The sequence below is a fragment of the Cydia splendana genome, chromosome 2 (assembly GCF_910591565.1).
Source record: "Cydia splendana chromosome 2, ilCydSple1.2, whole genome shotgun sequence".
NCBI lineage: Eukaryota > Metazoa > Arthropoda > Insecta > Lepidoptera > Tortricidae > Cydia > Cydia splendana.
In genome coordinates this window covers 15933396-15960283 of record NC_085961.1, presented here as the reverse complement: position 1 = coordinate 15960283, position 26888 = coordinate 15933396, and the positions used below count along the sequence as shown (strand labels likewise).

General features: G+C 35.8%; 1 protein-coding gene across 1 annotated transcript in view; it reads left to right on the top strand.

Annotated features, from left to right (window-relative positions):
• Positions 1-268: 268 nt before the first annotated feature.
• LOC134805494 (photoreceptor-specific nuclear receptor) overlaps positions 269-26888 on the top strand; it is a 44964-nt gene continuing 18344 nt past the window's right edge. Inside the window, exons 1-4 of the mRNA XM_063778791.1 lie at positions 269-417; positions 9480-9608; positions 10320-10434; positions 19543-19646. Of these exons, the coding sequence (XP_063634861.1) occupies positions 357-417; positions 9480-9608; positions 10320-10434; positions 19543-19646 (409 nt within the window). The 5' untranslated portion in view covers positions 269-356. The remainder of the gene's footprint in view (positions 418-9479; positions 9609-10319; positions 10435-19542; positions 19647-26888) is intronic.

Here is a 26888-nt window from a genome sequence, read left to right as displayed (position 1 = left end):
AACTTGATATGACGAGATGGTCTGTGGAGGAGATACTTCATAAATTTCATAATCGAATAATGAGTGTCTGATATTGGGCAAATTTTGGGATTTATTTCCCATACGTAATACGTATGGGAAATAAATCCCGAAAGTTTTCACATTAATGAATTACTATCATCGAATCAGTTAGGTTCTTATCTAGGTATGTTAATTTTCTAACAGCCGGACAAATTAAAATATTGAACAATAAAGTATCCTTAAACTAAGTATATCAGATACCTATAAAAAAAAAGAATGAAAGAACTGTAAAGTATAACAGTGACTCAGTGCATAAATTGAAGAAAAGCGTATCTCACAAAATCCACTACGTTGAAATGGAGGTTGCGCAGACGCCGCTGCAGCTGACTCAAGAGCACCAGGACAACAGGATGACAGGTACAATTTCATATGCAATATTACTCACGCTTGGCTTTATCTTTTGATGAAATCTGGGGGTACGGTAGTGCTCCCACCAAGACGAGCAAAGCGAAGCGCAAGGGCACTACCTACCTTTTCTCGAAGCGCTTCGAATTTTGTTTACGTCTGGTGCCCTCACGTTTAAAATTCTAATTTTTCGGTCCTTCGTCTCTTCATTCAGTTGCTCAGCTTTGAATATAATCACTCACGTTAAAATATAACACGATGCAAATCGTTTCCATAACAAATTAGTTACTCGTGTCATTAATTTGTTCATGGCTGTAGGTGTAGGCCTATATGTACCTATGTGTAGGCCTTTATAGCAGAACGTATTTCTTCTAAAAGTTCTAAAGTAACAAATGTATAAAATATAACTCATGACCATGAATAGTCATGAATATAATTTATTCAATTTACTGTCAACCCACAATCAGAAAAATCCGGTCTTAAACAATCAACAGCAACGAACACCCAAATCATATTCGATTTTTTCACGCTCGCCACACTGTGTTTTTAATGCAGGCGAAGGCATTAGTATTCAGCGCGCGCCAGCCAGTAACTCGGGGTCTATTTGACTGATTTTCAGCCCGGTCCATGATTTGCCACTTTACCCGGTCAGTGTGTGTTCTGAATACAAAATAAGCAATAGGAGCGGAGATGGGGATTTGAAATTTCATTTTCGTTCCAGAATAATGTGTTCGCATTTCGAATATTGAGCTTTTATTTAGTATGCGGCCATGTTGGATAATGAAACATATTAGTAATGTATTTATTTTACTGATATTTATTTTCGAATTTTAAATGCCACGTTGAAATAAATTTCTAAAAATGTAACCGTTGCCAGTGTGCTGTTTTAGCTATCATAACCACTTGTGGTAAACTTCAAAAAGTAAAAGGTTCTCAATTTGTCCAAATGTTTATTTGTACTTTTTTTTGCTGACAGATAGAGTCGGACCAAGATAACTATGTCAAATATCTATGAAAATACTTATGACGTTTATAATGACACTCTCTCACCTTGTTCTATTCAAATTGGTACAAGGTTAGCATCGACGGACTATATTTTTTTAGTTGAAGGGATAGATATTCACAGTTGGTCCCGTTGTTTTCACGTTAGGAGTTAGAGTTGAGGAAGTAACCTTTTAAATATATTACAGGCACACCCGCGCATATAATTTTTTATACACGGAAAGCACCATTGGGTGAAGTGGAAGTGGTGATCAAGACCATAAAAGAACATTACGTCAGAATATTTTGTGAAGTCTTCTCTTATTTTTGTTAAACATTTATACCTACTAGCTTTACGCGTAGTAGAAGGATCAACACTTGCGCCAAATTATGTGTAATTCGATCACTATGAGTGGGTGCCGTAAGACAACCTGCAGTCTTAAAAAAAACATATTAAAAGTTAGAATTTGTACTGTACACAGAAACACTTCACAATATTATTACAGTTAGACCAAGAAAAGTCTAACGATTTTGATAGCAATCGCAGTGCAAGTGTTATTTATACGTCATAATTTCATAGAAGTTGGATGTTTTAAAATAACACTTGCACTGCGTGTGCTATAAAAATCGTTGTAGACTTATCTTAGACCAAGATACTTATTTACTCTAACTACTTATTCAAACAAATATTACATAAAAGTACCAATAAGCTAAGATATCTACCGTTGATCGAAGCAGCTATACAGAATACCCTTCTAACCCAACCTTTTTCCTAAAGTCACAGACAATTCCAAACAGCCGTAAGTAGGAGGCGTTTAAACCCGGCTTTAGAGGGCAAGGGGGAGGAAATTAATCAGAGAGGCTCAAGAGCTTGCCGCGTCAAAAGAAAGGCGAATAAAACGGCAAGCGACAAAGTTTCCACGGCGACGGGCGGGATCCGGGACGAATGGAGCCGACTTTCAGCTGTCGTTTTGTGGATTTTGCCTGATTTTATAATAAATATTTTCCACGTTGTTAGAGGTGGGCTATTCGTTATTCGAGTTTCATAAAGTGATAGCACCCCTGGAGACGTATTATTATAGCATGTTAATAAAATGATATAAAAAGTTTACAATACGGTGAAATAAAAATACAGAAATCAGCATCAAAAGTAACGGATCAGACTACGCATCAAAAAGTATCTACCATTCTCTAATAAAATAACTTAACAAAAAGAGATATGTGTCTTGTCTATACATATGCAGAACAATTACACAGTAATAGTTTAGGTACTTATCTGTGAACTGTAGAGATATAATATATCGCTTTTTGGAAGAGTATTCCAGGGTGGCAGACTCTTTTGATGCTGACTGTACATCTGGGTGACGACAAAAAAAAGAGAATGTCGTGCAACTTAAAACACACGTATAAACTTCGAAGTCCTCTCCACAGAGTCCCTGTTCTGTAAGTGCCGTACTACAGTAACATTGATTTATCTTGATACCCGCCTCGAGTCTGACTTCCAATTTTCTCCAACGGCGTTTTTATGTCTTGGGACGTTTCTTTTTCCCGTTTCCATTTTTGAGGTTTGTATTGAGTATATTGCTGTCTATTTGCTGTATAAGTAGATATGGATATGTATTCTTAAGACTATATTTCACCACGAATACCTAGACATATAATATAGTCAGAAAACTGGTTAGAAAGTTAGAAGTTTTCTATAAAAGGTTCACATAATATAACTGTTTAATATGTCGATATGTTATAGGTACTTACCATAGTTAAGACTAACATAACCACCCGTGACTAAACTAAATACATTCAAACTACTGAAGTCATATGCTTTCAGTTTGGCTTTCCTCTAAGAAAGTTTTTGGCTTTACTCTAACCCCCTAGTAGGGTACGTGAAATTGCCGAGTAAAGTACAGCTTTTAATATTGAAATTCTTTGAACTTAGAACAAATTTTTAAGTGGGTAAATTACTGTCTTGGGTGAGTCCATAGGCCGAGTTCAAGTCTCACCTAAGACTGTAATTTTTCCACTTTTAAATTTATTCTAAGCTTTAGCATCGTTCGCAGACGTTTCATCTTGTTAAAAATTAAAATTAATATTCTTTGCTATAATGTGCATAAATTAAATTATTACCATTATCCTGTGTTACCTTCCTAGAAATAAAAAAATACTTAACAAACCCTACGTCTCAAAATTATTAGAGCCCTTAGATAGAACCATCTGAACATTAAATAACGCCAAAACAAACTGTCATGACCCCCGACTGATCAGTAATTGCACAGACAATATGGATGCATTGTGTTACCTTTGCGAGCTGCCAAGTGCAGGCCCGGGCCGTTATTGTGTGTGACAAGTGGGGATTTACAAATTAGTGCACAATGTGATAATCGAATCATTGTCTCTCACTAGCTTTTGCCCGTGGCAGTGCGGGGATGTTTCACTATTAATAGTGACTTTGATGAACACTATTGGGTGAATTGTAAACAAATTGGATATACGTAAGAGCTGTATTAACTTCGTAGTCTTAATTTCATTCATTCGGTATTATTTTAAACCTTCCTCAGATACCTGACGATGAGATAGCGAATCTAAGTGAGGCCAGGGAGGCCTGGTGTGAGTCGTGTCCAGGTGAGGACATCCCAGTCGCCAACTCGCCAGCCACATTCAGGGGGCTTGGGACTCCCCTCCCTTAAAAGCAGCTCATACCACACTTCTTCAGGATAGTCCGGACGACTTCGAACGTGCCCGAATTCTAGCCGTATCAGCCCCCGAGTCGGGCCATTGGCTACGAGTACTCCCTTCCCGTCAAATAGGCACCGTTTTGGACCCAAGTAGCTTTAGAATAGCTATATGCTTAAGGCTTGGGTCCAAAATATGTGTCCCTCACACTTGCGCCTGTGGCAAAAACGTCGATCAGCTGGGCCGACATGGCCTTTCATGCCCCAAAAGCGCCGGCCGCCTATTTCGCCACGGTACCATCAATGATTTGGTCCGTCGGTCGCTTGCCACCGCCTCTGTGCCTGCGATTCTCGAACCCGCGGGCATGGCGAGGGACGATGGCAGCCGCCCCGACGGGGCCACATTGGTGCCGTGGAAACTAGGTAGGGCCCTGGTGTGGGACGCAACGTGCGTAGATACCTTCGCACAGTCCCATATCCAGGCGACCCGCACCCAGGCCGGCGGCGCGGCTGTCCAGGCCCAGGTTCTCAAGCGCCGCAAATATGCGTCCTTACTTAAGGACTACGAGTTTGCGGCGCTCGCGGTAGAGACACTGGGCCCTTGGTCAGCCGACATGCAGGCCTTTGTGAGGGCCCTGTCGGGGCGGCTGATTGACGCCACAGGGGACCCCAGAGCTGGCGCGTATTTCTCGCAACGAATCGCCCTGGCGGTTCAGCGAGGAAACGTAATGGGTACCATGCCACAGGCGGACCTGCTAGAGGGGGTATTCTTTTTATAATTAGGTTTTTATTTTATAGGTAAGTTTCTTTTATTTTAGTTTTAATTTTAATTTCTTTGTAGTTTTAGTTTATTTTAATAAGTTACTTTATATTCATTCTATTGATTTACCAAAATTAGTCAGTTTTAATTTGAGTTACATGCACGTACGTGTATTAATTGGCGTAAGCTGTAAACTTATACGATCAGTCAAAAATATCTATATTAAATAAGTAGGTAATACAATATCATTAATAAGGATGACTTTCGTAACACCATGGATATGATTAAAATTAAATTCCATATGAGTGCGACAGTGACAGTTTCGATTCCTTTGCTACGGAGCGTAGGTACAAACGATTGGCATGTCGGCTACGCAGTCTACGCACCCAGTTTACAGCGCACTGAAAAAACCACCGTTGTCTACAAGTATTCGCAAGCTTACTCAATTAAGACTATAAAAAAGGGTGAATTAAAAATTATTGTTCCCATTTAACAAGGTATGGTGCCTATCGCGTGGCGATATAAATACATAGTTCTCATCCCAATATAAGATACCTAACCGTCACGGCGATTGGGACAGTGACCGCACGTCCACCCTAACCAACCGGGCATATGTGTGCAAAATCAATACAGGGATTGCTCCCTTGAGGCCGACGCGGATACCTCGGCTTAATTGTTTTATTTTAAACGATGTAAGCACGGTTTTTTTTATCGCTTGGTATTTTATAAGTGAAAGACTATAAGGTATATATCTAAAGGTTCTATGAAATCTCATTTAGCCAACCTTAAGGATGACTCACGTTAGACCGGGCCGTGGCCGGGCCGGAGCTTCCGGAGCTTCGTTTTCTATGGAAAGCACCCCGTGATCACCGATCAGCCGTCATAGAAAGTGACATGTCGCGTCCCCCGACCCAGGCACGGCCCGGTCTAGCGAGAGTCATCCTTTAATCTGTTGGACAATTTTCTGTAAGAAGGAGCGAGATTTGAGACATTTACGTTATTATAGATGCGGAAGATCTTTTATAAAATTTACTTTTACTACAACTCTAAAGAATTATTTACTTCCCTATAGGTACCTACTATTTGAATTAAACCTACTTAGCTAAAAATAGTGTAACTAGATAGTTTTTTTTTAGTTAGCATGTCATGCTTAAAAATCAAATAAGCATTTGATTCAGTGATCCGATTGCAAAATAAGTCAAGGCTCGCATATTAAAACATTTTAAGCAAATAAGCGGTAGGTACTCGCTTAGACTAACGCAGCTTAACTAAATAGCGAATCAAATTCCCTAATCGCAGAAATATTTTGATCAAATCGTGATTTGACCAGAACCATATCAAATTGCTACATCCCTACACATTTCGACCCTCAATCACTTAATTGATTTGCCACATTAGTACACCCTACCATCACTTATCATTTGCACTTCACAAACCCTAAATATCAGAGGCGCAAGGACGATCATCGTTCGGCTCAGGATCAAGTGTGCGATGTTTACCAAGGGGGCACCCTTATAGCATAAAGTAGAAATGTTATTAAGCGAAAGGGTGCAATTTGCAATTGTTATTTTATTAGCCATATCGAGATTAAGTGTTTATTGCTTGATTTTATTTTGGTTCCATATTTTTTTTAAAGGTGATCAGAAAATAATAAAAACATATTACCAATATTAAGTAAATACTTAGGTACTAATACCACAAACTTGGGATAATTATTACGTTTATAATAAGTTCCTATCGAAATACATGCCGATTGCCGAAGTGGTGGGGATAAACACAATAACTATGCAGACACAGGAATAATAGGTTTAATAATCGGCCCATGAGCATGTCGGGCCATGCTCGTGTAGGGTTTCGTAGTTACCATTCTGTCAAAATAGGCCAAACGGGGGCTATTATTAAGTATCATAAGCAGTGATCGTACATTTTCCAGCATTTTTGGTGCAGTGGAGTGGTGTTAACGGAATTGGTATAAATAATTTCAACCCTAATGAATTAGCGTTAATTACGTTAATATTAACCTTAATTTACCATTTCAGTTGAAATTATCTATACCAATTCCGTTAACACCACTCCGCTGCACCAAAAATGCTGGAAAATGTACGATCACTGATCATAAGGGAGTACCTTTGCAGCGCTTTATACATTACGTCTTTTTAGTAAGAAAAGAAGATTTTTTGCAATAACTCACAAACGACTAGAGCGATCATGTTCGCTATAGTTTTCATGGAAAGAATTTATTAATCTCTTGTTTCAAATTTTTTTCATAATTTTTGGACCCGTGGTTCGAAAGTTAGAGGGGGGCGACACATATATTTTTTCTTTCGGAGCGCATATTTCCGAAAATATTAACTATATCAAAAAATGATTTTAGGAGACCCTTATTCATTTTGAAAGACCTATCCAACAATACCCCACACTATCGGGACAAAGTAAAAAAAAAAAAACAAAAAAAAACTTTTTGTATTTGGTACTAGACATGTGCGCCGCGCCGCCGCGCCGCCGCCGCCGACGATTTTTCCACGCCGCCGCCGCCGATAAATTTGACCGGCGTATAATCGGCGTGGAAAATTTTGATACCTATCGCGTCTTATTCCATGTTGCGTAGTGAGTAGATAGTATCAGAGGTATAATTTAAAGATCCTTATGCTTTTTCGCTTATTATTTGCCAGTGAACCAAATTAGCATCATTTTTGTCATTGCGGTGTTAGCTGTTATAGCGATTTAGCGTTAATTTAAACAAGATCTATTCTGGATCTCAGGTTATTAATTGATATTTTATCGCACAGCTTTTTTGTAGAATGCATTTTGTTTTACATCAATAGTATGTATGTATGTATATGTATAAACTCTTTATTGTACAAAACACAAAACACAAATTTATGGTACAGGATAGGCAGTACAAAGGCGAACTTATCCCTTTAATAGTCTCTTAATTGTCAATTTAATCAGTGAACTAAAGTCAAGAAAATAGCAGGTTCATATCCTAGGACATAAACATGCTATTTTCTTCTTAGAATCACCAGCAAGCTGTCACCACGATTATAATTGCGTATTTTATGATTTCTCGTGTGATGCTGGTGACACGCATAAGGGTGATCATATGATAGATATGATTTGATTTATTTATCACTTAATATACAATTTCATTTAAAATTACACACGATCAATTCTTAGTAATTTTATGGTGATTATCAGCTTCTTTTACTTAACAATATATATTTCAATCAAAATTATAAAAGTCAGGTTAAAGCTTCGTAATAAGCTATACCTAAACAATTATACCTACTTAAAGGAACTTAAACCACCAAGTATCATCACTAAGCTAGCAGTAAAGAAAACAAAGTAGAAACGATGACATCTTTATTCCAACATACATCTCTGTTAAACTTCAGTTTAGACAAATGTAAAGTATGTAGTTCATCATTATTTCGTAACAAATCCTAGGTGAGGCGACAGCGGCCGGGAAAAGTCAATATAGATTTAAGACTTAACTTATAAATAATTTTTCGTGTTTTATTTGTATTCCGCTTACAAAGTAAGTAAAAATACTGCCGGAAATAAAGTATCCTGCGCTTTAAAGTATCCTTTTTATTTTAATATTTAAACATATCGTTGGTAACCGTTAGGTTGGTATTGGTAATAAATGGTTGCCAAGTGACATGAAGGGATATAATTTTCGGCAATAATTTAGAAAACACACATAATATGTTTTGGATAGCCTAGTAAATACTCAGAAGGCTTTAATGTACAGTTTCTACAGTCACGCTCTCATGCAGTATCAAAAATTATGCCACGCCGATTTCACGCCGATCACGCCGCCGCCGCCGGTCAAAAAATCATCGGACGCCGCCGCCGATGATTTTGCCATCGGCGCACATCTCTATTTGGTACCCTAAAAATTTATTTTTTTGTACTTTTTTACCGTGTGCGTATTGTCGCAATGCATAATTTATGTATCCATGCCAAATTGCAGCTTTCTAGCACTAACGATCACTGAGCAAAGCCTCGGACAGACAGACAGACAGACCTGGCGAAACTATAAGGGTTTCTAGGTGACTACGAAACCCTAAAATGTGTTTAAACGTAATACATACGTAACACGTAATACGGCGCGTGTACGTTAAATATGGCAACAATACGAACATAATCTGGCTAATAAAACATTACTTAACTTAATGACTTAAAATACTGTGCGTTACGTAGTACTTTATTTTAGGGCTTTACTTTAATAATGTTTTGGATTCAATTTAATTGCCAGTTTTTAAGTGTAGGTAGGTACTTATCTAATATACAGTTTGATATCGTCAAATGCCTTTGACTATTATACATCTATTCTTCTTAACTACTTTTATCAAACATTAAACACTGACATCACAACTAGAGACATAGACATAGTTAGACTACACTGAAAACCAGATAGTGCAACAACAGTGTCAGTAACTAGTAGAAGTTAATAAGCGGTGAGGTATACAAACTGAATTAAACCTCACTTTATTAACCTTTCGACCATTCGTACCTACTGTTTAGTTTTAATTGTCTTATTTATACAGGCTGTTATGTAATTTTTCTTGCTATTAGAAGCAGAATTAATTGTAATGTCAGAAAAAAATTAATTTGATCCTGTATTGTGAACTTGATTTAGTATTTTTTTCTTTTACCAGGCGATGAGAACCCTTCACCACTGCGTTGGTCACCGCCGTCCTCAGCCGCATTAGTTGCGGCTGCGCTAGCACCACCAGCGCTCAGACCCTGGCTGCCCGACCCGCCCACAAAGAAGATTAACCATCTGGGTAAGACAGGTCGGCATCGCCCTGGTGACCATTAAGGTTCTACAAGGTGTGAACACGTCCTCCGCCACTAGCGTTCAGGTCTTGGCTGCCTGCCCCACCCATCAAATAAACTAAGCATCTGGATAAGACAGGTCGGATCGGAATCGTTCAGGTTACCGTATTTGGGAGGAACGGAAGGATTTTAACAGTGCTCTTATGGTCCTCTATCCTTGGCCTTTGTTTACCTTTACCGTGTTATGTATAAAAAAGCTTGTCCAAAGCTTTACCGTATGTAGGTACCTATTAGTAAAAAACTATATTTTAGCTTTCAAACAAGCGCTTTTAAATAAATATTAATGTATGTGCGGAAAGAGGAGAGTCGTAGAATGTTTTAGATCTGATACATTTCCCGACTCTTCTCTTTCCGCACAGACTTTACTTATGGAACAATCTCACACAAATCTACCTAATCCCACAATAACCTCAAGAGCTAAGACGGCGATATACATCTATTTATTAGATAGATATAAATAAATACTTAAATACAAAGAAAACATCCACAACTCAGGAACAACTCGGGGCCCGATGCCTCTTGCTTCGTAGGATCTCTAGCGACTATGCTATGATTTATTTAAACCTTTGTTTAAAACTAGGTAAAAAAGAAAATATCGAATTATAAGTTGCAACAATTTTAAGGATGTTTTATTTGATGGTTGTCACTCATTCTCCCAGGTCTAGTGTGCGTGGTGTGCGGCGACACCAGCTCCGGCAAACATTACGGCATCCTGGCATGCAACGGCTGCAGCGGGTTCTTCAAGCGCTCCGTCCGACGGAAACTCATCTACAGGTTAGCTTCCTACAGCCACCTTCATTATTCGTATCTATTCTTATATTATAGGGGTAAATAGAGTACAGAATCTTGTACTACTCATTTTCACCAGCAGGAAGAATGTGCCGTACATTTCTTTTGACGTAAGCCAGTATAGTTTTGTTACTACCATGTTATTAATACATAGTTTATTATGCTTCTTAGTCGTTCTGTATTTGTGGCTATATAGTTATTATTTAAGTATTTACTTAAACATGATAAGCGTATAATATACTTAGGTACCTAATAAAATTGTGGCAATGATTTTGGTGGCACTGGCAACCAATGATTATTAGGAATTTTAACAATAACAACCAGCGGCTGACAGCAGTGACAGCACACTACGTCTACAAAGTGTCTACAAATCATCATCATCATCATCATCTCAGCCATAAGACGTCCACTGCTGAACATAGGCCTCCCCCTTGGACCTCCATACGTGCCGGTTGGAAGCGACCCGCATCCAGCGTCTTCCGGCGACCTTAACAAGATCGTCTGTCCATCTTGTGGGTGGACGTCCTACGCTGCCCTTGCTAGTCCGTGGTCTCCACTCGAGCACTTTTCGACCCCATCGGCCATCTTCTCTGCGTGCAATGTGGCCTGCCCATTGCCACTTCAGCTTGCTAATCCGGTGGGCTATGTCGGTGACTTTAGTTCGTCTACGGATCTCCTCATTTCTGATTGTATATGTGTCTACAAATACCTACTTAATATTAAGTATGTTTTAAATTATAATTAGGTTAGTCAAATATTACCTATAAAAATAATATTTGTTCATGTGGCGAGGATATAGTCTTGCAATGAGATGTCATACTAAACGGCCTACGTATGTTTGCTATTTATTGCGCCGTATGTCGATGTAGCAACCACATTACGAGTATGCTACATTTATCCGTTGACCTACTGTAAACTCGTCCTTACTCCTTGATTTAAATGGAAGACTGTTTTTCTAGTTTAGTACGGGTATTGAAGGAATATACTTACTTACATAATTATCGTACCTACCTACTTACTTTCTGCCCGATTCGAACTTTAAGATACGTCAATTAATAGATCTAGAAACGATATGGATTAAATGTGTCAGTGTCAAAAGTGACGTTTTTGTTTGAAAAACCGTCACATTTGACACGGATATATCTAATCCATATCGTTTCTAGATCTATTAATTGACGAATCTTAAAGTTCGAATCGGGCCGTAGAATAGACACTTAATGACTCTTACACTATTCACTTTACGTTATTAAAGCACTATGATTCATTAATGATCTTGTTTTTTTGGAGCAAGCAACTTACTACATATTTACTAAGTTCAGCTGTTGTTTTACATAGGTACTTAGCTTACTAGTTCTTGTAAATCATCTTCACATTGTCGATTAGATGGAATCCTTTGATAATTAACAGACTTAACAGTAGGTAGGTACACAAACTTATAATTTTCACGATAAAAACTTATGTATATACAGGTTGTAACAAAATTAGTAGGGATCCGTTTAAGGGCATATTCGGTATAGTGTCCTGATTAGGAAATGGTAGAAGATAATTTTTTATGACCCCAAAAAATATGACCCCATAGAACAAAACTTTTAAGAAAAAAACAGGTGCAGGTCGTCCAAGTCGGCCAAATTTAAACTCCATACAAAGGTCAAAATATATTTATATTTTACTTTTTCGTATCCCCGGTATTTTTATTAAAACTTGAATGTTACCGTAAAAATCCGTTTTAAGTGAAAACGCATTTTCTCTAGTTAAAACAAGTTTTATGTAACGCCCTGGTGAAAACGCGTTTTCACTAGTTTCCCGAAACGCCTTGGTGAAAACTAGTTTTAACTGAAATTTTCAGTCAAAACTAGTTTTCACAAAGTGCCTCGGTTAAAACTAGTTTTCACTCATTATTCAAAATAAATTTTAGTTATAACTAGATTTAACTGGGGAAAACGAGTTTTTACTAGTTAAAATTTGTTTTTTTTAGGTATTCTGTCAAAGTAAAAGGATCGGTGTGACGTCGAGCTCTATTATAGAGAGCTATTACATGTGTAAAGCGAATATTTAATTGAATGTATACCTATGTACATAAGGTAACGGGCCCCAAGTTCGTGTTAGTACGTTATTTCGTTAGTTTTGTTTCTGGCGCAAATAATAAGGCATTCAAATATTTTTTATTCAAATTATACATATGAAAAAAATCTGTATTATTTAATCTCTTCAATAAAATAATAACCAATATTTTAGTGATTAAACTGAGAGTAATACGACGGTCGAAACTGTCAGACGGCCGCAAACAGCTGTGTTGTATGCGTGCACTTTTTTTAGGCGTAAGGTGCGCGCTCTCACTTGTTAAGCTTATAGGAAGGAAAAGCTAAACCCATTCGAATAAAAGTTTTTGGGAGTGTTTCTGTGGGTTCCTTAGTAATTGATTTGATAAGAAAAAAGATTGAATATATGCATAGAAATACCTAAAAATTGCAATAAATCGACTCACGAAATAGCGGTCATTTTATTTTACGTGTGTCTCCTATTTCGTGCCACTAACGAATCGAGGGTTTTCTAGATACATTTTGAGTGCTTGTTTTTAAATATAACAACGAAGATAATTAAATAAATAAATTAGAAAACAATTAATGTATTTCATGAAGTTTCGTATGAGAGAAATTCGGTATATGTTTTTTTCACTAGAATTCTCATAAAACGAGTTTGAATGTGACCGAGTTCAAAAAATTAAGGTATATTCCACGTATATTCTCATATTAACTACTAGCACAATTTTATTTATAATTCAATTTATGTGATTTATTTTTGTGTATGTTTATATTTAACGTATAAGATAGTATTTTTTTTTATTTATTTTTTATTATGGTTTTTTTCTTTAATTTTTTTTATTTATATAGTTTGGCTTTTAATCAAGTATTAAAGTACCCATATGGTTTACAAAGTCGTAATTCAACCATTAAAGTCGACGAGTACAAAAAACTTTAAGCTAGCTCTCAATTTAACATTTTTTTTAAATATTATTTTTAATTTGACCTTACAGTTACTCGTAAGTAGGTAAGACCGTTAAATATTTAAAATGATTATCAGCAAATTATCACCATTTACTCTAAGAAAATTTATTCCGAAACAGGGGACACGAATTCACGAACTTAGGAGCTGAGCTAAATTTGTATCACGAAATGGGAGTCAAATAAGAGGTTCACGAAAAAAATCATTAAAAAAAAGTTTCAACTAAAACCCCATGGTCTAATAAAACATGGTCTTCCATTCCCAGAGTGACACGGGCCTACGTCACAATAACATTGCCACTTTATTTCAACATAACATGTTACATGGGTACATTATACCTATGGTTAATAAGTTAAAATATTTCTTTATAATTTTATAATTTTCATTTATATGTATTTTAGCTTAAATTTTACAATAACACGTCATTTTTAATTACTCGTTAGCAATATCTTCCGATTCACGAAAGAAATTTCAGACTTTCGGGTAATTCTGTTTATACTACTGGCAACACAGGATAGCGCTGTGCACATTTGACAATTCGGATCTAGATAACTTCATGCCCTGACCGTCATCCTTGTCGAACGCGTGTTAATTGTTATTTCCTTCTCGCTCAGTGTCAGCAGTCGCAGTGTTTTCCAAACTTTTCACGTCGTAAGCTTGGTAATTAATGTGTAACTGTGAATTAGTTTTTTAAACGTTTGTCTTGTATAGATAAATAAAGTTTAATTTAATACATTAGATTTGTTTTATTTTACTATGTTTCTACATGAATAACTTAAAATTAATGCCGTTAAAATAATTTTCACCGTTGGTTAAAATTCTCCCACATTTCAAAGTTTGAGAACCTGTAAACAGCATGATGACGTAGGCGCGTGTCAGTTAGGTCATACGCGAATCTCGGAATGGAGTACCAGGCGGAGTATATTATTATACCATGTAAAACCCTATAGTTTATGCATTAAATTATTAACAAAGAACTAATATAACTTACTCAAAAGCTTTCAAGGTATTAATATGCTTAGTTATATTTAAAAAAAATATACAAACTCTCAAGAGCCTTAACCTGCCGAAACAGGGGCCCTTTACCTTAACTTACTTAAATTAAACTTTTCATAGCTTGGAATAGTTTACGTATAACTATGATTAACTGCCCGATTCGAACTTTGAGATACGTCAATCAATAGATCTAGAAACGATATGGATTAGATGTGTCAGTGTCAAAAGTGACGTTTTTGTTTGAAGAACCGTCACATTTGACACTGACGTATCTAATCCATATCGTTTCTAGATCTATTAACTGACGTATCCTAAAGTTCGAATCGGGCCGTAACACACAGGATACCTACTTTTTATCTGGAAATTGCCACCTAAGGGTTAAATAGTGTAGGTAAGAGAGTGAGAGAAGATGAGAATATCATTAAATACCGAAACGTTTTTATACGGACAAAAGCTAGTATAAATATTACGAAAACCGGAGAAAGTCATGTTTAGTCCGATCCGATACAAAACGTCAACCGGGTCACAGGTGTGACATAGTTCACTACATCGAATAGTTAGACAAATAGACGCGGCCGGTAGCGATACACCTAAACTAACAACCGATGTGTAACATGTAGGTACGTAATGTAATGGTTTGGCGAAATTTGGAACATTTCCGTAATGGGGTCACTGAGTCATTTATGAGTTGACGACCAGACAAAGTTTTTTTTCCTTTTGGTAGGTCCTCAACCCTTCACTGTTGGTAGTGCAATGGTGTATGTGTATGCCTTTATGTATACACAATGTAACATCGTTATCGTCGTCCGTCTCTGCCACGATTGGCAACGTTAGCCTTACTTCTCCTTACCATGCCGTAGGAGAAACAAGCACACTCCGACTTGATGTTCTGTATTTCTTAAATGAGATTGATGAGGTAACTTGGTAACCAAAACTCACTAATTACCACCACAAGTTCATAGCCATAGTGAACCGTATTTGTACCAAAGTAAGGTTGATTTTTGTTTAGTGAGTTTTGGTTGTCAACTGACGATATATTGAATTCGACCTCTCATAAATTGGATCTGGCCTTGACTACAAGTTTCTTCAAGTTTTAATTTACTTATTTGCTTGCCAAATTATTGTTTAATAAGAGGGTTTATTTACATTAAAAGCCGAACGAGCGAAGTATTGAAATTTCGACATTCCAAAAAGTTTATCAGGATTTAAACGTTGCAACTGTTTCAAAGGACACGCGATTTTAACTTCAATATCATAACAAATCATTTTATTATTTCTGGTAGGTAACCAAAACTATTTAAGTATAAACAAATTAACTTCAAACCCCTCGTAGTAAATTGGTACAGATGTAGTGTATAATTGTTTTCCATCGCACTTTCTCGGAAACGTTCGCATTTGTCATGCTACTTCAGTCAACCTCAGTACTTTTTGAACCGAGACTGATTGAAATAGCAAGACACGTTCGTACGTTTCCGTGAAAATACGATGGAAAACAAGTATGCGCTACAACTGTAGGGTACAACATAGAACGGGAAAATATCAGCTTATGACAGATCAACTTAGGGTCAACATAAGAAAGCAATCACATCATGAAATAAGGAAAATTCCAATCAAAGCTAGTGCCCGAATGAAAGCAGTTCTGCCAACACAGAGGACTAATACAGATTAAATATATTTTCATTACCGATAATCCCCAGTAATAGGCTTAGGAGCAAGTTGACATTTGTCGCAAAAGGGACCCGAATTCCTACCAACTTACATTTGCTTCTATTGATGGCGCCACTGACTTCAGCATGGTAACATTTTGTATGGAGAAATAATGTTAGCATTTTTTTCCGATGTAATGATATTTGTTTGTACAAAAAGACCGCAAACGTATTGCAACTATGTTAGGTACTTATTTTGCTGTTAGCGATGGCGATATGCTGTTATTGTATCTGAAAATATCAAAGTAGTTAGTATAAGTATTAGTAATTTGTCTGTAGGTATTAAAAACGAAATTCTAAATAATGTGTGGTCTGAAATTTCGACTATATTTTTCAAATTCACGGGGTACCTACATCTGCTGACAAAGTTGGTATAGTTTGTCAAAGGACTGTCTCGTTTCAAACATAGATAGAGAGAATCATACTATCTTTGTCTTACACTAGTATGAACTAGCACCCAAAAAAAAAAGGATGAGTATAGTTTTTTTGTTCTTATTTACTGACAAATGTAGTTTGACCTACTATAACTATGACAGACTCTATCTCAAAAATATAAGCATGGTAGCACATTTCAAATTAAAAAGGTAATGAGACCACGGCATTCAATCTGCCATAAAGCTGGTACACATGTCACACTTGACCATCTCCTTGGCGTTAATGCTATAAGGGCTCAAGTGTACCAAAAAACGATGCGTATACGCCGTTTTTGTTATCTATGGTGTAGCTTTAAGGGCGCGCTCATAATAACATTACGCGGGTGAATTAATCGAATAGGGAGCCAAATGTTAAACTGTTTTTAATATTATCAGTCGCATCTACCCTGCATTTTTTATATTGGATATTAGTACCTAAGCAAGTGCAAAATATTACCGTGGGTAAGGTACTTGTCGAATACAGTACAATTTATAGAGGGAAATCCACTATTATTTTTTAACAATTCCAAACTGTAAGCAATTTCCTGCATAATAGGTGACTATATAATCCCTAACTTTAGTAAACATTGTCATTCATACTAACTTGCCTATTGATAATTGATTAAAACATTCTAATATTTTAAAAGTTTAAGCCGACGCAAACCGAAAATACCGAACTACCGCCCCAATCCGAAGATATTTTATTATTTAGAAAACATGATAAATCGTTTTTTCAAATAACATGTTACTTACCTATATTTAAAATGATAAAGTATCCATTATTCGTCGGAACGGTAAACAGTGAACAGCAACCGGCAGTGCACTTGCCGTAAAAAACGAAAATTAAATTCGCATCACATTTAAATACCCCCGAATCGGGGATGTTTCGGCTCCGCCAGAGTGATAGAGGAGAAGCGATTAGCGTTCTAGAGGTAGATATGGAGTAAAAACTCAGGAATGTACTAAAGTGAAATAAATAAAAAAATGATACAAGCCTTGTTTAATTACTTCATTAATTCTGATTATATTTACATAGGTATGTTTTCATTTTGAGCGCAGTTGGCTTTGATTTCATTCATAATATTAGGTAATCGTTTGATAAATTGATATTATCATTACTTAGGTATAATTTAAATATCAATAAAAGATAAATATGTCTTAGTAAATCAGAATTAGAGGTGCCATAAACATTTAAAATACTTATGTACTTTCTCGAAGTTAGAAATCGTATTTGATTATTTCTAATCAGAATAAAAAGTCTTTGAAAGAAGTAAAAAAATTCTCCAATGTATTTTATCAGTTATGTGACTCCTCAATTCTCACAAATAAAAACACTACATATTACGCTCTTTTGGTGAAAACTCCCAGCTACAATTCTTTTAAATCCCTATAATATTTACGATGGCCCTCGTCCCTATGTTTCCCGCTTTTTTATCGCTATCATAACCTCACACCTTACCATGGGCACAGATGCAACAAGAATAGAAATATGCTTACCAGTCTACGGATTAAGTGGGTTCAAGTGCTGCCAGCCCCTCTATTGTAATTTTTGCCATAGACCCGCTACAGATGCGACCTCTTTGCATTCCCTTTCACTGGTGTTGCCCAGTTTTTGGTAGGGATTAGTGGGATTTGATTGCTTGATTTCATTATAGGGGGCCAACATTAATTGAGAGTTCTTTTGTTATTTTTTTGCTGTCATTGCTTGTCGTGTTTTCAATATCATGTTATAATGTTTACTGTCTTGTCGATATTTTATATAAATATCCAAGTTATGCGTAATATTTCATTGTAGATTTGATTAAAAATAAGTTCTTGGCCAAAATTAAAATTTTGGTACATGCTTTTATCGCTAACTGTACTTTTATTACCACAGGAAACTTATACCTACTCATCAAGACAATACTAAAAACCCCCACACACAATTAGGTTGCGTTGTTTCATCACAGCTAGAGTTCCTATGGCCACCTCCTATCTCGATGGTACTATAATATTGCATTGTCACCCGACTTATGTTTTTGGTTTATATGTCAAAGGAAAGAGATGCAACAAGAATATTTGCCAAATACAGCCATGTGAAGACAGTGCCAGCATTACATATCGTCAGGTGACAACCAAAACTCACTAAAAATAATTAGACGAAAATCGATCTTATTGTGGTACTAATAGGGTTCACTATGGCTATGAACTTGTGGTAGTAATTAATAAGTTTTGGTTGTCACCTGACGATATATGTATGCAAATTTTCAGCTCAATCAGAAATCGGTAAATGGAGCAAATTTTTCTTGCAAGATTTGACACTAACTAACTAACATATATGGCAAGTAAATAAAAGCTTGTAATTATTAGCGGATTCTATTTATAATCTAAAAAAAGAGAGACGAGACATGCCACAAGTCGGTTGACAATTAGGAGAAAATATGTGTGTATAGGTATTGTGTGCAATACACAAAAATTGATTTACTAACCATCATAATTAACATAAAGTAAGAAATCGTTTTATCTGTAACAATTTAGCGGGAAATAAAAGGCTTTTTATTTTATTATTTGATTATGTGTATCATCTGAAAATAGAAAAACTACTGTACATATAGGTATGATGGCAGTCGAGAAATTGGGAAAGGTTCTACTGTCGTGACCCGTACGGTTACCATCAGTTTCTCACTGACATAAACGCCGTCGAGAACGTAATTTACTTTCTATACATCCCGCTCGCACTCGCATATTAGGGCAAACGGGATGTATAGAAAGTAAATTACGTTCTCGACGGCGTTTATGTCAGTGACAAACTGATGGTAACCGTACCGGTGGCTCCGGGTGGCCCGTATTATGGGGTCACCTGTGCTGGCTTGAAACAGGCATCTATAGCACCGGAGGCCTTGGCTACTTTTTCTATCGTAGGATGATGATATGACATCTATATCAGTCAGTATTCTAAGATTTCAATAGGTCTGACTAAAAACATTTTTTGGCAGATGTCAGGCGGGCACTGGCCGCTGCGTTGTAGACAAGGCACATCGGAACCAGTGCCAGGCCTGCCGACTCAAGAAATGCCTCACCATGGGCATGAACAAAGATGGTAAGTTTAAATTTAGTCTTAAACTTAGTGACATTGTATTTCTTGCGATTCGACTAGCATATGTCACCTTACACTTTTTATGACTTGCCAAAAATCAACCGTTTTACAATGCGACTTTTCTCAACATGTCAATGTAACAAGTCCAAAGTGTTCATGCTTTTGTTTTTAGGTAAGTACGTAACATTTATAATATATTGTCACCGGATTTTTCCATTTGAGTTTTAATAGTTTCATCGTCAGAAAAAAATATAGTTTTCAAAATCGGTCAAGAAACGATGGAGTTCTGAGGTATACTAATCATCAAAAAAACAAGCTGATAGCTTCATCCATGTTTGGAAATTAGTTAAAATTGGTTTCCGTGGCCGTTTGTATTCCACTTCAATTTTTCCTGGCCGGGACAAAAACAACCGAGACCAAGACAGCGAAAAGTGTTAATGGACTTTAGAAAGATTGCTCGTGGTAAACTATTAGGCGTTGATAATAAGAGGTTCCTTTAAGTTAAACGTGTCGTATTGTACTCGTAACTATTAAGCTTTGAACCGTTATTTGAAGCCTAACATAAATAAAGAATTTGAGAGTAGCGAACTTGATTTCCTGTAACAGATCGCCGATTTTGTGTGCTAATTGTAATTGAAAGTTTAAAAGGCGACATTAAGTGGCAATTATTTACCAATTACCATACACTACCAAACTGTAACAATACAGTTTGTTAGTTATACATACATATATAAATACACACATCATTTTTTTATTTTACTACACAACGAGAACTAGAAACACAACCAAGATAGCTACGGCTTAGGGCTCGTAGCACACCTGTGCACTTAAAGTGTATATGATGGGCCTTCTAGTATATAATTGGTATTATTAATTAAAAGAAATAGAATATTTTGACAGAAATACTACTTGTGAAATAGGTAACTAAAATAATAGTTATTAGGAATAGTTCTATTTAGTACTATTATTTTAGTCATTTCATTAAACTATTTGAGCAAAAATTTGCCTGGGTTTTACACAGCTTTTGATTTGTGGTACTTATGTACATAGGTACTTATACTCTAAATCATAATTAGATTCTAAAAAAAGTAAGACAATGTTGCCACTTTTTACTAGCGCGTCTTGATTTATTTAAAAATAAGTAAATAAAAGTACTTTTTTAAATCGTAAGCGTAAAATTACCAATAAATAAATTATCTTAGCGTATTTATAAAGGAATTTACTATTTTACAAACAAATTATTGCAGTGGCAACATTTTTTGGAATCTAATTATGATTTAGAGTTTAGGTACTTTTGATTTGTGGTATGTAGGTACACCTATTAATGACCCGTGAATCTATATCTAGAGCATTCCATTAAATTGTCTACCGTGTGTCCCGTACAAATGCGAATTTTCTGAAGATTTGCAGGTATAAGAGTTTCCTTTTCTATGACAAATGGTCAATGGTGCTTTAAATGCCGAAAAAAAAGTCGCAACACAGGGAATAAAATGCGTTTGTACGGGACAGCCCGTGGAATGCTCCATTTATGGTTAAATAATAGGATTCATAGGTACCTATGTAATCAAATACGATTATAACAAAATAAACTTGCTAAAACGATAACATAGGGGCTTGTCGGCAGTAATAACTTTCGCCTAATTGCCCTCAACTAACCAAAATAAAAATGCAGTTATAACAGTGGCCCTGTCGCACTATTTTCTTCGGGGGATCTTTTGTTGAACTGCACGTGTATGTTGGTAACGCTGTATGTGACGGAACAAGCGTTGTGCAGATTTGTTCTTTGTTGGATTTTGATGTGTTTTGATGTGTTTATACAAGTTGTTGAAATGTGAAGTTCATCGTGGGAATCAAGGGTCAATTGGCATCATGTGCATAGCTAGTTTCAAGCTTCTACGAGTAAGTAGGTAAATAAAAGAAATAAAGTATAGTTAGGTAACTAACCTTAATTACTTATAAAATGTATGCCCCGTTTTCAAAATCCGGAATGGATTTTAGTTTGATTTAATTTCATTTATTTTTAAACTACAGTATACCTATAGAGTATAATACCAACAATATTTTATTAGTCGTATCGTAAGTAGGTACTACTAACAAAAATGATCTCAGTTAGTTGGTCCTTAAATAAATGAAAATTGAAATTGAAATAATAAAATCGTAATCGTAATTATATTGAGCGAATACTGCGAATAAATGAACTGTTTGTTAGCTAAGTATGACGGTATATAATAAAAATACCGATTTTAGACGTTAATATTATCACAATCGACAGCGAAGCTGAGGGTCTAACCAAGATACCATTCATTTGCGCCCTAGCGAACAAAAGGTAAGGTAAGGTAAGGTGTATGCTAGTTTTAAGGTATTTATCTATGGGCCAATAGTTGCCTGAAAATAAATGTTTTCATTCATTCAAAAGGGTAGTCTCTCTATCACTCTTCCATATTAGTGCGACAGAGAGACATTAAAAGCTATTTAGATTGGCATCTTGGCTAGCTAGGCTAACTAAGGTATCTCAATGAATACGCCAAATTCCATTTGTTTATTAAGCTGAATATATTTTGGATTATCAAGTATTCAAAAGTGGTGCCTGCCTCGCAAATTCCACTTTTTTGAACTTGGCATTACCTTGTCATTACCTGGTGTTTTACTATAGAAAAATTTGCTCATATTGCATGTTTAGTAACATGCAACAAAAAAAAACCAAGTAAAATCACGCCAAACCAATCATTTAAAATTTTACACTAAACCTATTCATGCACACTAAACTAACAAACGTATGCACGACTTAACTCGAACAAACTGAATATAAAAAAATAACATTTTAGGGTTCTGTAAGCCATAATTTGTATACGGAGCGGTTTGTGCCACGCGGCGACACGTGCCTGCGCAGCGTATGAAAAAGAAAAAACATAAACCATAGAGCGACACAAGAGTCAAGTTAGTTGGTATTTACATTGACAAAAAGCATATTATTGTTTAAATTTTGCATAATTCGTAGCTTTACCACTTTGATGCTGGCGTGAACATCGTTCTTTGAAAAAAAAAAGTGATGTATAAGAAGTTTTTAAAATGTAAAAAAATATGTTTTCGACTTTTAGTACGTAAGTAACTTTAGTAACATACAATTACTCACTGTAAACTATTTTACATTTCGTTTCGGACCAATGTTGACACAATAATTATGCATTTAAGTATTCATAATTGAGAATTAAGATTCTTGCCGGGTCTGAGAATGCCAAGAAGTAAAGCTGAAATTTAACGTTACAATTCATATTTATTTTATATTACTATGTATTTTTTTTCCACAAAGAACCATGTTTATTATTAATAATAATATAAAAAAAATTAAAACTAACTATGAATTATTCATTTAAAAACTAAACTAAAAAAAATAAACCTACTTAAAAATTAAACTCATACTTAATAATATTATACGTATAATTTCTTTATTAAAGACAACATAATTATGGTCCATAAATGTGTTAGTTATTGCTTATCATTTATATTAGTAACAACAGTAACCTAATAAAATATTCAATAATTTATAAACAAAAGTGACTTTGTCCGCTGATAATAATAACAGAGGACAATCAATATTGAAGCTCTACTATCCCTTATATCGTTAAAAGTTTTCTCACAAATATATCCTCCCTCTCAGCGTGTCATTAGTAAGTGGTAACCCTTTAGCCGGCGGCTTAACCATTGTTCATGTGCGCTGTTACTTGTAACAATAGCACGCCTAAAACCGTCATAATTTTAACGTCACGGACTATCTTTTTTTATGTTAACTTAAAAGTTTGAATTTTTCACAGCTTCAAGGGGCTGTAGACTTGAGTATATGGTTTTAACTTCAACTCGTGACCTTCACGCGTTCCCGAGATAAAGGGTCTTGACAGACAGACGGACGGACGAACGGACAACAAAGTGATCCTATAAGGACGTCGTCGTCGTCGTAAGGAGGGTCGTTTTTTTTCCTTTTAAGGTACGGAATCCTAAAAAACACTGCGCATCTTCTTTACCAACCGCCTGAGATAAGTGTTAATAGACTCATAGATTTAGACCAGGAAAAGTCTGCAGAGGTCTTGATAGCCCACGCAGTGCAAGTGTTATTTTAAACGTCAAACTTCTATGAAATTATGACGTAAGTATACTACTACTCGTATAATAAATACCACACTTGCACTGCGTGAGCTAACAAAATCGCTGCAGACTTTTCTTGATCTAACTCTGATAGAATTGTGCTAGAAATAACTAGATATGTTAAAGACGTTTAAGTAATTCTTTGTGTAAAAAAAATCCGACACCACTAGCGCAGTGAAGCCGTGTGAAAATCATTAAATTTTAAAAACTTGCCAATCAAACCACAATGCAAATGCCCTTAAGCTGAATCTAATAACCGCAGAGTAATGGTGGCACATTCGCCTCATTACGGCGCTACAAAGAGCGCCCTGGAGCGCGTATTTAAATGAGGGGATGTTTAACCACGGACTGTCTATTAATTTTACATTTTAACTACGGCTGGTCGTTGGTAAGGCGTGGCGGTCTGGCACTCGGTGCTTCTGATCTTGCCCTTAGTTTTTGCTTTCTCCTTATAGATTAGATGGGTCATTTTTCAGAATTGCAACTTTCGGTATCTTTCACTACGTATACTGTGCGGAAACGTCTGCGGACGATGCTATTAAGCTTAGAAACAAAAAATTAAAAGTGGAAAAATTCACTGTCTTGGGAGGGCGTCCCTATAAGGGTCATATATGGTGGAAAATTCGCTGTATTGGGTAAGGTCTTGGTAGCTCAGATGGCAGGCACTGAGTTAGCTATCCAGTGGTCACGGATTCAAGTCCCTCCCAAGGCAGTGAATTTTTCCACTTTTAATTTGTTTCTAAGTATATTGTAAATATAATCTTTAAGTCCGATTGTATCAGGTATAAAATATACAGATTAATTGTACAAAATTACTATAACTCCATTTATTAAGCTCCGCTGCCTCCTTTGCCTATCGTCGTTGTTTTTAGAAAACAATAAAATTGGCATAATTGCAATCAATCAATCAATCAAAAATATACTTTATTCATGTAGGCCTAGCAACAAGCTCTTATGAATCGTAATTAATCTTAATCTAATTATCAGAGCAATTTATTGATGTTAATATTATTCCATAATAAAATTGGATTATTATACATATCAAATTTAATCGCAAAAAAATGCGAAATAAAATCAAACACATCAGGTGCAGGTCTCATCTGGCCGCAAAGTCCCATAGCCATTTAGTCAAAGTGAAAGGCCTCAATATCGTGTCGACCACCTCACTCGCGCGTCAAGCTCTAAGCCCGTCTCGCTCTCAAACGACTTATGTCAAGTTGATTCGGCTTAATGGTTATTGATTCCAACAATTGGATCCAATGGAATTTTGGATTTATGCCCATAATATTAGGGTTGAAATTCAAGTTGAATAGACGAAAATAAAATTTATTTTCGAGTGGCCTTAAATTCAACTCTAACCTGCTACCATTTAAAGTCATATTTGTTCGTTTAAAAGTTAGAAATCTGGATTTTAGTCTCGAAATTCGATGGGGCTTTGTTTTGGTTGCATCCCATTGGATTTAGGGCGTAATTACAGGGGGTTAAAGTTTATATTTGATCGCAAGTTTGGAGAGATGTGACTCTTTGGGGGATAAGGGCCATTATTCAGGGCCGGATTTAAGGGTTTTGTGCAAGGATTAAATTCGCATTAATCAGTGTCTGTTACTGCAGCCTTAACTTCGGTATAAACAGTTAACTGTTAGGGTACGCGACGCCGGATTTACCTAAGTATACTCGGTCACAGCACAGTAAGTTTGTTTTACTCAACACTTAGTACGTGGAAATCTTGAGTGTGACTGATACCTATCTATGAAAAAGGACATAATGTAATAAATAAATACCTGAATACAAATTTATTACTACACATGATCAACATAATAAATAAATCCTAAATACCTTTTCCTAGCATAGGTACTTGATTAAAATTTATTGCGTTTGCGGTGCCTACTTGAACTCAAAGTAAGTTTTTTATATTACATAGTTGGGTTTTTCCTTTAGCTGGCCAGAACATTTATAAATATATACCTAAGTGACTATAAACCTATTTATAAATATGATTAATAAAATAGCCTTGATGCAAAAGAGCAAAACAAATGTTATTTTACTATTTTATTGGAATATATTATTAATATTATTATACTTTTTGTTGGTTATTCGTTCGCGAACATGACAAACTCGAAAAAGTGGTTTTCTGATTAAATATGTAGTTCGTGCTATTTACAAGATACATATGCATATTTTTTAAATGTGTCAGTGAGCGCAGTTACTTGACTCCGTGCTTCACGAAAGGTTTCTTAGAATAGGTAGGTACCTAATACTGTTTATTTTTATAGTTGATGAACTCTCGAACTACTTGTGCCTATGATTAATCGTAGCAAATTATGTTTCGTCAACTACATATCCTCCTGAGTCCCCCTTGTCATTATTGCAGTTTTGAAATTGGAACCTTCTTGTATTCCATTTAAATTCAAAATATACCGACTACCTACTTGAAATATAGAGTTGAGTATGTTCCTTATCCTCCTTAGCTAGTATGTATATCTAGTCCCTATTTGTCTTAAATTATGTAGGTGCCTGGTACTTAATAATTGGTAGTAAATATCACATTATGTATCCGACTGTACCTACCACGTAATCTACGGCTTAGTCTCGCGAAGGAGCTGCGGCGCGGATTAAAACTCAAAATCGCCCCATTAGCATTTAATTTTACAAATGAATCTTTAATTCTCTGCTTTACACTCTTTACATCTAGAACAAAACTGATTCTGTCTTATTCATTAGGCATGTATTGTAATATCACACAGGATTTTATTAAATAAATGTTATGATTAAAGTTAGCCCATAGCTACCATTTAGAATATTTTGTCAACATAAAATACCTATCAGGATATTTTAAAATATCACTCATACTATGAGTGCCATTTAAACTGAAATCTGTCCTTGATTCGATATAAATTTATCTGACATTACATTATACTAGCAGGTCGCAGTGCATCTCGCTCATGATTATTCTGGAGCATAAATCAGTGAGATCAATATGAAATCAACAAGTTTGAATTCCGCTCAAAATAAATGATGCCATATTCAGGCCTAATTTTCTCTGACATAATTATATTATATTTTAATACACCCAAATTGGATTAATATTGTATTTCAGTTAAAATA